The sequence below is a fragment of the Coturnix japonica genome, chromosome 2 (assembly GCF_054131305.1).
Source record: "Coturnix japonica strain WE chromosome 2, WE-NBRP24, whole genome shotgun sequence".
Taxonomy (NCBI): domain Eukaryota; kingdom Metazoa; phylum Chordata; class Aves; order Galliformes; family Phasianidae; genus Coturnix; species Coturnix japonica.
In genome coordinates, this window is record NC_140664.1 from 135,968,139 (window position 1) to 135,983,696 (window position 15,558).

At 56.2% G+C, this 15,558-nt stretch overlaps 3 protein-coding genes across 6 annotated transcripts in view; 1 reads left to right on the plus strand and 2 right to left on the minus strand.

Annotated features, from left to right (window-relative positions):
- SETD2 (SET domain containing 2, histone lysine methyltransferase) overlaps nucleotides 1-4,988 on the plus strand; it is a 45,193-nt gene extending 40,205 nt beyond the window's left edge. For all 3 annotated transcript variants that reach the window (XM_085539106.1, XM_015852945.3, XM_085539107.1), the window contains 4 exons: nucleotides 26-137; nucleotides 3,709-3,789; nucleotides 3,872-3,973; nucleotides 4,248-4,988. In XM_085539106.1, coding sequence (XP_085395232.1) covers nucleotides 26-137; nucleotides 3,709-3,789; nucleotides 3,872-3,973; nucleotides 4,248-4,409 — 457 coding nt within the window. In that variant the 3' untranslated portion in view covers nucleotides 4,410-4,988. The remainder of the gene's footprint in view (nucleotides 1-25; nucleotides 138-3,708; nucleotides 3,790-3,871; nucleotides 3,974-4,247) is intronic.
- Nucleotides 4,989-5,526: 538 nt separating this feature from the next.
- Nucleotides 5,527-10,821, minus strand: LOC107308730 (tumor necrosis factor receptor superfamily member 16-like). The gene is made up of 7 exons (XM_015852812.3): nucleotides 10,803-10,821; nucleotides 10,060-10,298; nucleotides 8,357-8,471; nucleotides 8,117-8,281; nucleotides 7,220-7,418; nucleotides 7,003-7,133; nucleotides 5,527-6,077 (listed from the first exon to the last, which is right to left on the minus strand). Exons 1-7 carry the CDS (start codon nucleotides 10,819-10,821, stop codon nucleotides 5,773-5,775), a joined length of 1,173 nt encoding a protein of 390 aa, XP_015708298.2. The 3' UTR covers nucleotides 5,527-5,772.
- A 289-nt stretch (nucleotides 10,822-11,110) lies between these two features.
- On the minus strand, nucleotides 11,111-15,091 carry LOC107308812 (D-serine dehydratase). 2 transcript variants are annotated; one of them, XM_015852960.3, is made up of 8 exons: nucleotides 14,678-15,091; nucleotides 13,649-13,861; nucleotides 13,288-13,568; nucleotides 12,671-12,857; nucleotides 11,968-12,089; nucleotides 11,702-11,897; nucleotides 11,531-11,636; nucleotides 11,111-11,462 (listed from the first exon to the last, which is right to left on the minus strand). In XM_015852960.3, the coding sequence occupies exons 1-8, from the start codon at nucleotides 14,995-14,997 to the stop codon at nucleotides 11,373-11,375; spliced, it is 1,515 nt and encodes a 504-aa protein (XP_015708446.2). In that variant the 5' UTR covers nucleotides 14,998-15,091; the 3' UTR covers nucleotides 11,111-11,372. The 2 variants fall into 2 exon arrangements, with proteins under 2 accessions (XP_015708446.2, XP_015708448.2); XM_015852962.3 differs by having other exon boundaries at nucleotides 13,649-13,957.
- Nucleotides 15,092-15,558: the final 467 nt, after the last annotated feature.

The following is a 15,558-nucleotide window of genomic DNA, read 5'->3' on the forward strand; positions in this document are numbered from 1 at the left end:
GTGATGTGCTCTGTTTGTTCTCCAGGCAAACCCAATGGGACCCTCCAACGTGGGACAGCCCAGGAGATGATGCCAGCCTGGAACACGAAGCTGAGATGGACCTCGGGACCCCAACGTATGATGAAAACCCAATGAAGGTAAGTGTGGGGTCAGTGAGGGGAAGCTCATTGCCAACATCTTGGTGGCCCACAGGGATGATCCTGAGCTTGCAGTCATGTGGGGGTTCCCTTCAGGTCTGGGGTCTCAGCTTTCTTCTGTGCTGGATCTGAAGAAGCTCAGGCTCCTTTGCAGTGAGGTGGGTGCAGATGTATCTCCTTGATGGCGTCCCATCTGCAGGCAGGATGTCTCTGGCTGCCTCACTGCACGTATCTGGCCATAGGCTTGAGGATGGAAAGACCAAACCAGGTGTTAAACCCCACTCCCATCCTTTAAGCAGCTGCTAAGTCATGCCATGGGTGTGCCCTGTGGGGCAGATAGAGGAGCCAAGAGTTTCCCAGCCCTTTTCCTTGCCGGGATGCTGAGGGTTAATTCAATCCATGTAATGCCTCCAAGCACTTCAGTTGGGATTGTTGGAGAGCAATATTAATTGCAAATATTTATCTGCCTGTAAAAAAAGTTAATTAGAAAACGAATGAAGGCCTGGCACACACTGCTCTGCCACTGAGTGCTTACTTCTGTGATGTTGTCTCTGGGCCTGCCTGTTCTGGGAGCCTTTGAATCTAATCTTTGAATCCAACCTTAATGAATCTACAGTTCTGTGCTTCCAGGTCCCATCCAGCCCAACTGTGCTCTGCAGCCTTTCCTTAAGGCAGTGAAACTCACATCATGGATGTCCTCAAAGCACTGCGTGCCTTTATATTTATGCATTTCCTTGCACTCCAGTTTTCCTGGCAGGCTGCAGTGCTTTAGAGGGGCTCAAAGGAATGAGCTGTGGTCAGACCGAGGCAGGCCAAAGCATTGGAACAGTCTCTGAGTAATGATAACCATTACATTGCAAGCCCACTGCTACTGTACTTCTGTCCTAAATGCAGCTTTCAAGCAGTAAGCTTTCCATAAGGCTGAAATCAAGATTAATCTTAGCATGGGGAGAAATTATCACCTTTGAACCAATAGCAGCTGAGAGTTTCTCATTTTCACTCTTGCCCTCATGCCACAGGGATTCCCCCTGCATCCCACAGAGCCTGCAGGGCAATGTTAAGCTCACATCCTCCAGTGTGCTCTAACTCAGGTAACCATTGCAGCCACCACCTTTCCTGCACAGCACACAGGGCCCTGCTGAGCTGGGAAGTCAGCTGGGGTGCCTTGTAGGACCACAGCCCTACCCTTGGCTGCTCAGTGCCTGCATTATCATTGAGTCATCCAAGTCAGGAACGGCCTCCAAGATCACCAAGTCCAACCCCAGCCCTTCCCACCATGCCCACATCCTTCAGTGCCACATGTCCATGATTCTGAACACCTCCAGGGGTGGTGACCACCACCTCCCTGGGCAGCTGTACCACTGCATCACCTCTTTCTGAGAAGGACCCATTCCTAATACCTCACCATGGCCATGCCCATGGTTGTCTCTTGTGGATTGCCCTGGTATATATACCCATTGGCAAGGCCTTGGCTTCCCCTGTTGTGCACTGGGATGGCTCACCCCATCATGGAAGGGCAAATGAATCCTCAGCCAGTCAGAAAAACACTGAAATTCAGCCTTTCTCATCAAAGCAGACAACCAAAAGTTTGTCATATTTTCATGTACGCATCATCCGGCTCCACTTCAGCTCAGAGTCATTCAGACTCCCCAAGTGCCCAATTAAAATCCCATTATTGCAGAACTGACCTGCATAGGAGATCTCACCCTGTAGTGCTGAGTGTGGGTGGATGGCAGCAACACAAAGCTCTGACCCGGACAAGCGTGGGAGCTCGGGATGTCAGTGGGGTTGGGCCTCACTGTTTGTTTTCTTGCATTGGGGTGTTGTGCTCTCCTGGCTGGATTTGGTGCTGCTCTCCATTCGTGGTCTTACATGATGGCCTTCCAGCTGGAGCTGGAGCCTGGGACCCACAGCCAGGCAGTGGGGAAGGAATGAGGGAGGGATAGGGCTGCCCAGGTGCTGCTGGTGGGCTTTGTCTCTTCCATCATTTGCTCCTACATGCCTGTGGCCACTCTACAAGTCATCTACGGCCTCCCTCTGTCTGCTGCTGGCTGCGTTGGGGGTGTAACAAAACCCTATAGGTATAAGGCTCACATTAGGGTTGTTAATGCAGAGCTGAGGCTTGTCGGAGCTCGCACCCTGAGCCCTGTGGGGCTGTGCTGGCTGCTGGCTGCTCCCCACTCTGCAGCCTCTCTGCTCACAGCTGTGCTTCCAAAATAGCTTCAATGAGCTCCAGGAACTGGTGTGGCCGGGCTGGGAGAAAGGAGGGGATGGGCTCAGTTTGGGCAGAGGGAAAGCAGCAGCAATTGGGAGCCTTGGGTCTTCACTGGGGGGAGGGTTGGTTCAAATCACACCATAAAAGCCCCCGTTGCAGTGCTCCCCATTATAGGGTGTCACTGGCTTGGTTAGAAACTCACTGCCAGCCTCATGGGAGCTCATGGATAAACCCTGGCTGAATGGGAAGCCCATTTCCCTGCTGCCATCCTAATGTTGCCATCCTCATGCTGCCGTCCTACTGTCCTCTTGCACTCAGGATGTTACGGGTCCCTTCCAAGTGGGAATGTTTTATGATCTGACCCCAGCTGTTGCTCCAGAGCTCATTCCCAGCTCCAGACAACCCCAGAGCTGCCTTCCCACACCCCCTTTTAGGACCCATCCCAAAAGCCGAGGGGACCCTGCGTGGCACGCAGGGAGTGGCGCAGGGCCATGTGTTCCCCATTAGGGCCCTTTGATGGAGGTACCCGGCACGGGGAGCCAGCAGAGCTTTGATGTGCAGCCAGCAGGGACGCCCCGGCCCTAATTCACTCCACTCAGGGATTGCTCTCAGCCATAAAACTTCCACAGGAGCGTTTTATTGAAGCTCAGAGCTGCTTTTGCTGTGGGATGTCGTGGCTCTGCTGCGCTTCCCCATCCCTTAGCAAAGATGTTGCTCTGTGGTCACCCCAGCTTGGTGCCCCTGTGCCACTGAGCCATGCTGGTGGTTAGGATGAAGCCAACAGATCATAATTAGGCTTTTACAGGCCTGAAATAAATGGGGGAGGGGGGGAAGCTCCTCTTTCCTCCCCCTCGCCTCCAGCTAAACATATTTCAACACTCATAATGCCGACCGCAGCACTCGGCCCCTCCCTCCCCAAAGCAGCCCCAGAACCAGCTCTGGCCATTCTGCTTTTTCCTAAAGAAAACAATAGGGTGCGAGTAGAGCACTGCAGCCCTGCTCATCCCATTGGGTTCATTTTGGCATGGAGGGGTCGGGTTTGGGCACTGGGAGCTGGGGAGGGGGGATTTGGGGAGATGGATTTGAAGGAGTGGATATGTGGAGGGAGATAAGGGGAGGCAAATTGAGAGCGTTGGATTTGGGAAGGTGGGTTTCTGTTGGGGTCAGGGGATGCTGGATGTGGGGTATGGCTGTAATGCCAACGTAGCTCAGCCATGAGATAGGAGGTGGTTGGGGAGGGAGGTGTTGCCCTCCTTGCTCTCACCCTTCTCTAAATGCAGAGCTGACACAGCAAAGCTGCTTAATTAACTCCCATTTTCTCCTCCTTATCCTTCTATCTCCCCTCCCTCCTTCCAGTCTTCCAAGAAGCCCAAGACTGCAGAAGCAGACACATCGAGCGAGCTTGCCAAGAAGAGCAAGGAAGTCTTCAGGAAAGAGGTGAGTTATCCCTGGGCGACCCCAAACCCCAACACTATGGGGGTGGGCACGGCTGGGGGTGACCTCTGTGCCTCTCCCCTAGATGTCCCAGTTCATCGTGCAGTGCCTCAACCCCTATCGCAAACCCGACTGCAAGGTCGGCCGGATCACCACCACCGAGGACTTCAAGCACCTGGCAAGGAAGGTGAGGATACCCTGTGGGTTATGGGATGGCCAACGGGGTTTTGGGGTCATGGAGGAGCAGGGGAGGGAAGTAGGGATGGTTTCCAAGAGGGAGGTTTAATAGGAGTACTGGGGAAAGTGGCGCATGGGATGATGAGAGGTGATGGACTCAAGTTGTCAGTGGGCATTTATGACTGAGTTGGACTTGGGGATGCAAAAGGTCTTTTCCCAACCTTTATGATTATGGGATCCTTTGGTTCTGTGTTCTCTTACCAACCCACCCATCTGTTGGCCAGCTGACTCACGGCGTCATGAACAAGGAGCTGAAGTACTGCAAGAACCCAGAGGACCTGGAATGCAACGAGAATGTGAAACACAAAACGAAGGAATACATCAAGAAATACATGCAGAAATTCGGGGCCATTTACAAACCCAAAGAGGACACGGACTTGGAGTGAGCGCCTCGACCCCCAACCCCCAGCTCTCCCAATGCCCTCAGATGGATGTGCTGCAATCTGGGCTGCCCCCATTCAGCCCCTTCACTGCAGCACCCACCCGGCGGTGCTCCCCGCCACCGAGCTGTGTATCATATTTTAACCTCCATGTGAATATATTGAAGAATTCCTTCTGTTGGTTCGTTGCTTCTCGTTCCTTTTGGTTTTCCCTCCTTGCTTTTAGCCCTACACGTGCTGTTACCACGGGAACACTTTGTAAGGAGAGTTTCAAGGTTGGGGGGTGGGTGAAGTGGGGTGGGGGGGTTGTTTTTTCTTCCCTTATGATTTGTTTTATTGGGTTGGTTCTGCTGAAGTTTCCCATTCTGTTATCATGTAAATATTCCGGATTCGAAGCTGCCTCCCCCCCCGTTGGATTTGGGGCAGCTTCAGTGCTATGTTGATAAAAGATTGATTTTACTGCTTCAGAAAAAAAAAACAAACAAAAAAAATCATTTTACTTTATCCGATTTTTACTGAACTTTTTATGTAAAAAATAAAAAATAAAATAAAAAATAATAAAAAATAATAATTAAAAAAAACAAAGGAAATGAATATTGATGCTGTTATCTGAGCTGGGAGGAGCGGTGGGTTGAGAATGGCGGTGGGGGTGGAGCTTTGGATGGCAACTGCTGGCGGTACAATGTGGAGCTGGTTGGGGTTGGACTGGATGGTCTTTGATGGGACCCTTTTCATCTTGAGGTATTTCATGGTCCTAACTAAGACAGGGGAGGTTTAGGTTGGATCTTAGGAGGAAGTTTTTCCCCCAGAGGGTGGTGATGCACTGGAACAGGTTGCCCAAGGAGGCTGTGGATGCCCCATCCCTGCAGGCATTCAAGGCCAGGCTGGATGTGGCTCTGGGCAGCCTGGGCTGCTGGTTGGTGACCCTGCACACAGCAGGGGGATGGAACTGGATGAGCACTGGGGTCCTTTTCAACCCCAGGCAGGGAATGGGGTTTTGCTGGCAGTGTGGGGGGCACCTGAGGGCTAAAAGTGCTGAGCTGGGGGCTGTCCCCAAAGGAAGGCCCATGTGGGGGTGGGAAATGTGGGATGGGAGCGGGTGTGACAAACGAGAGACACAAAGGCAGGTTGGCTGTTTAATGCAACCACCGCATGCAACAAGCACACAACGCCCCATCCCCAATGGGACCCCATAATACAAAAAAAAGGTCATTTCTCCCCTTCCCCTCCCAGAAGTACAAAAAACGACTTAAAAACCCAACATAGTATAGGGCAGGATAAAGCTGCTGGTGGCCAAGGGCTCACCTATCCAACAGGACCATACATCCCCACATCCCATTCACCTCCTCCTCCTCTTCACCCTATGGGGTCACACCACTGAGCTGGCATCCCCCGGCCCCGCCAGGCACTCAACCACGTCCTGCCGTCCCATAGCAGCCAAAGCCCTACACAGGGCTTCCACTGTGGCTCCTTCTGTGGCTGCCCACGTGCTGAGCAGGGTGCGGGTGGGCGCCTGCCCGCGGGCGAAGGTGCCGATGGCCTCATCCCCATAGCCCAGGCGGGCGGCCAGCCCACGCCAGTCCCCGCTGGGACCACCACTCTCCAGCAGCTGCTCCACCTCCTCCCGTCGCTGCTGTGGTACCGTGCTGTAGGGTCGGGCTTCCAGACGGGATGCTGTGGGTTTGGGGTCAGCGTTACTGCATCAAAACTTGTCTTGGTGACGCCAATGGCCACCAGTGTTGACGCTTCTGTAGCATCTCCTGTTCCCTGCATGGTGCTCCTAACCCTATCTGGGTGTTTGTGCTATGGTGCACCCTCACCCCATTGGGATGCTCCTTAAGGTACACGGGCACAGCCAAATCCCATCTGCATGCTCCCAACCCTATGTGGGTGCTCTCCAAGCTATGGGTGCTCTCCAACCCCATCCAGATCATTCACAAGGATTAGGTGCTCCTCAACCTCACTGTGATGATCCCCAAGCTATGGGTGCTCCCCAGCCCTATCCAGATCATCCCTAATGTATTTGTGTCCCCCAGACCTATGGACGTGACCCCACATATGGGTGCTCCCCCACCTCACCTACATCATCCCCAAGTATCACGTTCTCCCCAACCCCATCTGGATGATCCCCAAGGAACGTGTGCACCCCAACCCCAACAGATGATCCCCGTTGTGTGGGTGCTCCTCAAACCCATCACAATTATCCCCAAAGATTTGGGTGCTCCCCAACCCCATTAGATCACCCCCAAGCATTGGTTGGCCCTCAACCTCACCCCTAAGGCAGGGGTGAACCCTATGAGGGTGATCCCCAATACATGGGTGCTCCTCAGTCCCAATAGATGACCCCAACCCATGGGTGCTCCCCAGCCCTATTTGGATTATCCCCAAGGACAAGGTGCTTCCCAACCCTACCTGCATAATCTCCAAGGGATGGATGCTTCCCAACCCAATGTGGCCCACACCAACCCCTCCACAAGACCCCCTCATCTCCCTTAGATCCATCCAAACACGAGGTGCTTCTTCACCCCCATCCCAGCACAGCCAAAGAGCTGTTGGGACAGCCCACCACCCCACTATAGACACCCCTTATGGCGCTCACCCTTGCCGATCTGGTGTGGCTCCTGCAGGCTGTGTGTGTCCAGGAAGACCCCGCTGTCGCTGTGCAGCTTCTCGCCCTCGGCCGCCGTCCCCAGCTCTGCTGCTCGTGCCTTGGCCAGCTGCTGCTTCTGCCTGCACGTGTGCCAGCTGCGCCGCGTCACCCAACATCCCCTCGCCCCCCATTACCATCCCTTCCCCCCTACAAAGCCCAAACTTACCACTTGAAGGCCACGTAGGCGAGCAGACCCACCACCACGGCAGCCAGGAGGGAGCAGTACACGGGGATGATGTTCTGCCCCACGTCTTCAGGGAGGGGAGGGACGAACGTGGAGGCGGAGGCGGCTGAGGCGGTGGGGTCTGCGCTGCCCTCCTTGGGGGGGTTTCCTTCGGCCCCTTTTGGGATCTGCTGTTCGTTCTCTGTGGGGATGAGGGATTAGAAAACCCTTCATGCCCCCGCTGATGATGCTGCCTCAGTTTCCCCTTGGAATGGGGTGGGGGTACCCAAAATGGCACCCACAGGTGGGACCAGAGTGGGTTTTGGGATGGGATGAAATCAGATCCAGTGCTATGGGGTGAAAGGGAGAAGTGCCCCCTCCCATCAAACCTCCCCCATCCCTTCCCAACCACATCAAAGCCCCAACGCCGGCACTGCCGGGAGCATCTGCTGCATGCAGGGCGTGATGACAGCCGTGGGGCAGCAGCTGGCCGTGGTGGGGAGGGGGGAATGTGGGTGGTGGGGGGCTTTAAGGGGGGCTCAGAGCTCCGAAAGAATGGGAATGAACAGCAACGGGCTGCCCAGGGGTGGGGGGTCACTATCTATTGAGGTGTTCCAGAGCCATGGAAATGTGGCACTGAGGGGATGTGGTCAGTGGGCACAGTGGGGTGGGGTTGGACTCTGGGATCTTAAGAGATCTTTTCCAACCTTATTGATCTGGGGGGGGGGCTCAGGACCCTACACAGATATGGGATGTGGGGATAAGGGGAGATCTGGGATCAGCCCGTGGCACAATGCACCTCCATTTCCTCTGCTGTGCACCCTAAGAGCGAGGCTCATGCCTCAGAGCTCCAGGTGGGGAAACTGAGGCACGGCCCCACAGCGTCCCATAGGGGCTCACCCATGCAGAGCGTGTTGGAGAGGTGGCTGCATGCACGGCGCATCACTTGGCCAGGCCCACAGCTGGGCTTGCAGGGCAGGCAGGGCGCCTGGGCACTGTGCTCCTCCTCCAAGGATCCCTGGGGACAAGGCTGGCACTCGGGGTCCGGCTCTACCGCGCTGTGATCTGTGGGCACACAGAGAGGGGTGAGCAGAGCGGGTGGCAATAGGGGATGGTGTGGGGCTGTGGGGTGGCACTCACTCTGGGTGTTGGTGAAGCTGCAGGGCACCACCGCCCTGAAGCCTGGAGGGCAGGAGCAGCACTCGCCGGACTGAGTGGAGGCAGCGCTGGGACACGGCAGGCTGCGGGATGATACCTGCCCAGAGACATGGGGGGAGTCATGGGGGGTGTCCTGAAAATGGACACAGCTTCCCCAAACTGACAGTGCCATGTGCACTCAACAGCACATCCCATCCCATCCCATCCCATCCCATCCCATCCCATCCCATCCCATCCCATCCCATCCCATCCCCTTAACTTTACCGATCCCATCCCCTTAACTCTGCCCATTCCATCTCCTTGACTCTGTCCATCCCATCAACTCTGCCTTGTCCCCTTAACTCTGCCCATCTCATCCATTTAATTCTGCCCATCCTATCCCCCTAACTCTACCCCCATCCCACTCCATTAACTCTGTCCCATTGCATCCCTTTAACTCTGCCCTATCATCCCATCCCCTTTACTCTGCCCATCCCATCCCATCCCATCCCCTTAACTCTACCCATCCCAGTCCATTAACTCTACTCATCCCCTCCCTTTAACTCTGCCCCATCCCCATCCCTTAACTCTATCCATCTCATCAACTCTGCCCCTTCCCATCCCCTTAACTCTGCCCATCCCATCCATTTAATTCTGCCCATCCTATCCCCCTAACTCTACCCCATCCCATTCCATTAACTCTGCCCATCCCAGCCCCTTAACTCTGCCCTATCATCTCATCCCCTTAACTCTGCCTTGTCCCCTTAACTCTGCCCATCCCACCACCTTAACTACATCCCCACTCAACACCCACAAACTCCCCCATCTATCCCCCAACCAAACAACCCCCCCCCCCACTCACAAACAGTTTGGGGCTGCTCAGATTACCCCCCACCCACACAAACAAAGCCCCCATTTGGCCCCACCAAGGTTCTGTGGGGCCATATCCTGAGTGGGGCTGAGCTGGGGGGAGGGTTGGAGGGGGGTCCCAGTCCCATGTGGGTCCCACACGGTGCCCCTGGCCCTCAGCTTGCAACCAGATGGGGTAGGGGGGGTGGGGGGGGAGGTCCCATGCATGGAGGGGGGGAGAGGGAGGGGAGGAGGGAACATGCAGGGAAATAATGGGGGAAAATGGGGTAAAATAGGGTAAAATAAGGGAAAGTGGGGGCAAAATAAAGTGAGAGAAATAGAAGTTAAACGATGTAAAGTAAGAAAGTAAAATAAGAGGGGAAAATAACATAGGAAAACAATGAGGGAAATAAAGAAGGGAGGAAAATCGAGTCGGAGATGAAGGGAATAAAGGAAAATTAAGGGAAATTAAAGGAAAATGAAGGGCAAAAAAATCGTAAAGTAAAATAAAGTAAAAAGCAGGAAAATGCTGTGAAATAAGGGGGAAAATTAGGTAAATTATAAGGGAAAACGAAGTAAAATAATGGAAAGAAAAGTGAAGGGGAATAAGTGCAGTAAAATGAGGGAAAATAAGGGAAAGAAGGGAAATCTTAAAGTAAAGAGACGAAGTAAAAGGGCTGGAAGGAGGAGGAGGCACCGCGATGTGCAGAGAAACACGGAGGGGGGGGGAAAGAAAGTGAAACGCGACAAAGGAAGGCGAGGAAAAGGGATAAAAGAGGAGAGTAAAACAAAGCGAAATAGGGAGGGGAGAAAGAAAGAGGAATAAAGGCACGAGAGGAGAGAGAAAAAGAGCGGACCTGAGCGCAGAGCGGCGCGGAGAGCAGCAGGCACAGCGCCCGCGATAGGCGCAGCGCCGCGCAGCCCCACTGCATGGCGGGGCCGGGGCCGGACCCCCCCGGGGCGCTGCTCAGTTCGGTCCGGTCTGGCTCGGTTCGGCTCGGTTCGGCTCCGCTCGGTTCCGTCCTGGTTCGGCTCCGCTCCGCTCGGCCCGGCTCGGCTCGGTCCCGCAGGGAGGGGTGCGGCGCAACGCTATTGGCTGAGGGATGGGGGCGGGGCTAAGGGAGGACACGCCCATCTCGGCTCGGCTCGGAGCGGTTCGGGTCGGGGTTCGGTTCGGTTCGGTTCGGTTCGGTTCGGTGGGTTGAGTTGGGACGGACCCCAGTTTGGTTCGGAACAGTCTGGAGTGTTTGAACCCAGTTTAGCCTTGTTCGGCCCAGGTCCGGCCCAGTTCAGATGGTTCTGTGTTCTGCCCAGTTCAGCCCAAGTCCAGCCCCATTCAGCCCAGTCCATGATGGTTCAGCCCATTTCAGTCCAGTTCATCCTGGTTCAGCCCAATTCAGCCCGGTACAGCCTGGTTCAGCCCAACTCAACCCCATTCAGCCCAGGTCCTGTCCAGTTCAGCACCCCTCGGCCCAGTTCGTCCCCATTCAGCTCCATCCAGCCCCATTCAGTTGGACTCATCCCAGCTCAGTCCAAATCTCCTCACTTCAACCCAGCTCAGCCCAGTTCAGTTGGTTCGGGTTGGATCATGTGGGACTACCTGGACCAGATACGTCCATCCCAGTGCACCTCAGCACCCAGATGTGCCCCCATCCAGATGTGCCCCCATCCAGATGTGCCCCCATCCAGATGTGTCCCCAGATGTGCTCACTCCAACCCCACTGAGCTCCCTATTCCCCCCCCATATACCCATCACCATCCCCACAACCCACCCTGCTCTGGGCCTCCTGGGCCAGGTGACCTCAATGGGGCAGTTATAGGGTGATGTGTAGGGTGTTGTCCTCATGGCCTCCATTGTGCCCATAGAAAGACCCAGTGCTGCCCCATAGAGCCCAAAGAACCTGGAAATGGGAGAAGCGACTTTTATTGACCCCTCCTGAGGAAGAGGGTGCAGAATCTCAGCACAGATATAGGATCTCAGCACAGGTATAGGATCTCAGCAGGTGTAGGGTCTCATTGTGGCTTCACGACCTCATGATGCTCGTGGGATGTCAGGATGGCTGCAGGATCTCATGATGGCCATGCGGTTCATTGTAGACATAGGACCTCGTTATGGGTATAGGACCTCATCATGGGCATGGGACCCCATTATGAGCAGTGTGATGGGGCCCTACCAGCCACGCACGGGGTGCCATAGGGCCACCACCTTCCCCTCTTCATGCACGTAGTACACAGGGTGCATGGCCGCTGTGGCACACGCCTGTGGGGGAGAGGAAGGTGACACACAGGGTGACACTGTGGGCAGGGGGATGTGGGGACAGCACTCACGTGGTATGGGATGAGGGCCAGCACGCTGCCAACAGGGAACCTCCCGAAATCCATCTGCCCATCAGTGTGCTCCAGCAGCCCATGCTCCTGCGTCAGCCCCACCAGCCTGTGGGGTCACACCGTCACATCCTGCCCAACCACCCCAACCCCATCCCTCACCCCATCACTCACCGCAGCTCCGGGTGCCCATCGATGGCAGCACAGCCCTGAGGTCCCTGCCCTGCTCCTGCCCCGTGTAGACTGAGCGCTGCCCATCCACAATCCACCAGCAGCTGCCCGCGGTGCGAGTAGTGCCCAATAACCCGCGTGAGGACACGGATGGCCACATCCTGGGGCTGGCAGGAGCCCAGCTGTGTTTGCTGCAGGTCTGCAGAGAGCCGTGGGGTTGGGGATGTGTTGGGATGCGGGCAGTGCAGTGGGGGGCTGTGGGCACTCACCGTAGAAGATGTAGTTGCCCGGGTGCAGCTCGGTGAGTTGGGACATCTCAGGAATGGGGTGGCTGCAGGAGGGAGTGGAGCCGATGCTGGCATGGGGACAGGGCACACCGGCCTCCCGCAGCCTGAGATGGGGAAGGAAAGGAGGAATGTCATCCACTGGGTGTCACTCCCCCCAAATGCACCCCATGTATGTCTGCACGGCACATTCAGACACTGGGGTTGGGGAGAACGTGTCCCAGATCTTGAAGAATAGGGGCTTATAAGGGGAATCCTGCACAGCTGGCCTTGAACCCTTTGGATGTTTGGGGTATTTTGAACTGGTGGTTGGACACATCTCCCCTGTGTACACGGAGATCCCACTGAGCTCAAGGGAAGGGAGAAACATCCGCCTGCAATTCACTCCGGGATGTGAAACCCCACTCGTCTCTTCCCCGAGGGACAAAAGGGAGGTGGGCAGGGGGGGAATAGGACACATCAAAGGGGTTTGGAGCCATCCCCTTCGGCCCCCTGGGGCTTAGGGCTTTGTGGGGCCGTGCTTTATGGGGCCTGCAGGAAGAGGGCGATTTGCATTTACAACCGGCTGGGGGTTTTATGGGATGGACAGAGCGAAGGACTCAGCCCCTATAAAAATTCCCCTTAATTCTAGCCAGGTTTAGGGCCGGGTGGTGGGTACAATGGGGTCCCGATGGGGGCACGCACTCACGCAGTCACAAATCTGAGGACAGCGTTGGTGGTGGTCCTGGCAATGCCTTGGATGGCGTCTGCCCCACTGCAGCCATAGGTATTCCCACAGTGCGCGTAGACCCCAACCAATGTCACCTCCTCGGGTGCATCGTTGGCGATGGCCCGGGCCAGCTCCAGGGCAGCGGGGTCTGTCGGGCGCATTCCAGCTGCCAGCAAGAGAACAGGGTCATGGGGATGTAGGGATGGAAGTGGGAAGCTGCTATGGGGGCTTGGGGGGGGGATTGGTGGCTCTGTGATGGATGGGGAGGGTTGGGGATGTCCTTCCCACATGGAACATAAATGCGGACCCTATATGCTAATACTACCCCTAACCATAACCCTAACAGTAATCCTAATGCCTTACTCTCAACCTATCCCTAATCCCTAACCCTAATCCTGATAGCTAACCCTAAGCCTATCGCTGCACCCTAGTCCTAATGGCTGATCCTAAACCTGCAAGCTTTGGGGACTCATGGGACATCTCTCTCCATGGAGCATCCTTGGGGTGGATGAAAAAGACTTTTTGGGACTATTGAACCCATATTGTCTTGAGCTGCTGTGGGCTTTAGGAACCCCCCTCCTCATCACCATCCCCACCTCTGCCATTGCCGCAGTCGAGCTTCAGCCAGACGAGCCAACGCTTGCCATGCGCCAGTGGCCGCCGCCGTAGGCTGGCCAACGCCTCGGGGTGATCCAGCAGCACGTGGAAGGCATCAAGGCGCTGCGCCAGCCCTGCACACTCCTCCAGCCTTGTGGTGGGCAGCGGGTAGGCCAGCAGGATGTCATCAAAGCCACCGTCGGCAAAGAAACGAGCTTCGGCCAACGTGGAGACGACGATGCCGCGGCGAGTGCCGCCGGTGGCCAACAAACCGCCCTCCCTTTAGGCACCATGATTGGGATGATATTGGTGGGATTGATGGGGATGTTGTTGGGGATGAAGGGTGTGGGGGGCACTCACAGTGTTTTGTGGGTCTTGACGTGGGGTCGTAGGCGGACTCCCAAGGTCTGGCAGCGCTCACGCATGCGTTCAGCATTGCGACGCGCCACGGTGCGGTCGATGGTCAGCGCTGGGGTGGGCAGCGTGTCCAGGAGGGCACCCAACCACATGGCCATTCTTCTGGGGGCACTTTTTTGGGGGGGGTTCTGGGGTGATTGGCCAACAACCTGCAAGCTGAAGGAGTTGGGGTGGGAGAGATGGGGGGTCTCAGTGGGATGGGAGCAGGGATGGACAAGGATGGCTGGAACACCTGGGTTAGGACACCTGGAACTGGGATAGCAGGAGATAACAGCTGTAACACTGGGAACAGGAACACACCTGGAAGACTGAAAACAGGGACATTGGGGGATGTTGGGACACCTGGAACACCTGGATCAGGGACACTTGGGACCCTGGATGAGTGGAAACTGGGATGCTGGGATGGGATAGGGACACCTGATGCTGGGACACCTGGGTGACCTGGAAGGTTGGGAATGGGGACTCTGAGTGATAAGGAACCTGGGACAAGAACATGTGGGATACTGGGAGTAGGGACACATGGGACTGGGACACCTGGGACACCTGGGACAGGACATGTGGGATGAGGACACATAGGATAAGACGAGTAGGAACATGTGGGGCAGGGACACTTGGGTCTAGGATACCTGAGGACAGCAACAGCAGGGACATGAGGAACAGGGACACCTGGGGACAGCACAGCTGGAACAAGGACACCTGGGACTGGGACACACACAGACAAGGACAGCTGTGAGGCTGGGATAGTGGGAACAGAGACATGTGGGGACAAGGAGATCTGAGACAGGGACACCTGGGAGTCAGAGGGGCACCTGGGGCAGGAATACCTAAGGTAATGGGATCAGGGACATGGGGGACCTCTGAGACAGGGACACCTGGAACACGGGGTAGAGGGTCACTCAGAGCATGGATCTGTGGGTTCCCACTGAGGCCATCCCAGCAGCACCCCAAACCCTCCCACCCTTCTGTCCGTACCTCGCTGCTGTGGCTGCTCCCGGCTCAGCTCTGTTGGCCTCTGGCCGTGGTTGTGCTGGTGCAGCTCCACGTGATGCCGTGGGCACCAGCCCTGCCCGGGGACAGAGGTCACTGCCAGCCGTGGGGCCCCGGTGGTGGCAGGGGCAGGGGAGGACACAGGCACTGACAGTGCTTGGGGACAAGCACGGGGATAGGATGCCAGTGAGGAGGTAGGGAAGGGATTTGGGGTCGCTGAGACCCTGCACATTTGTGACATGTGGGGACCTTGCTGATGAGAGCCCTGTGCTGGTCACAAGTGGGGACACAGTTGGGACCCACATGCTTGTAATACGTGGCTGAGATCCATTACACTGCTAATACGTGGGAATAATGCTGCTGAGCCCCTTACACTCGTGACACACGTGGGGGCGATGCTGTGGGGGTCCTGTGGTGGTGACATGCAGCGATCTGGCTGCTGAGCTCGGCACAGTGCATAGGGATTGAGATCCATCACACTCGTGACAAGTGGGAACACAGCAGACCGTCACATTTGTGACCCAGAGGGACACAGCTGAGACCCCCCCAAAACAATCATGACATGAGGGGATATAGCTGAGACCCCCTGCACTGATGACACCAGGGGACACGGCTGCTGAGACCCCATGATGGTGACACGTGGGGACCAGGCTGAGACCTCCCACGCCTGTGACACGTGGGGATACAGCTGAGACCCCCCACGCTCATGACATGGAGCAAAAGGTGGCTGCCACGTGCCCCCGTGTGCCAGGCAGGCTGGGGACAGCACAGACAGCCTGCAGGGACACTGGGGCCACTGGCCCCCCGCCCGGAGCACAGCCAGTGCCAGGCCAGCCCTGCTATGTAGGGCAGGAAGAAAGGAAGGG

Bases quoted from the DNA above. Each gene is read 5' to 3' on its own strand.
- LOC107308812 (XM_015852962.3), bottom strand. From the start codon at position 14,997: ATGTGGGTCCCAACTGTGTCCCCACTTGTGACCAGCACAGGGCTCTCA. The intron at 13,958-14,677 runs GTACGGACAGAA...CTGCTATCCCAG, and splicing joins GGAGCAGCCACAGCAGCGAG to TTCCAGGTGTCCTAACCCAG. The intron at 11,637-11,701 runs GTGAGTGATGGG...GTGACCCCACAG, and splicing joins GATGGGCACCCGGAGCTGCG to GCTGGTGGGGCTGACGCAGG.
- LOC107308730 (XM_015852812.3), bottom strand. The intron at 8,472-10,059 runs GTCCGCTCTTTT...GTCTCTGGGCAG, and splicing joins CCGCGCCGCTCTGCGCTCAG to GTATCATCCCGCAGCCTGCC. The intron at 6,078-7,002 runs GTGAGCGCCATA...CCAAACCCACAG, and splicing joins GCCACACCAGATCGGCAAGG to CATCCCGTCTGGAAGCCCGA.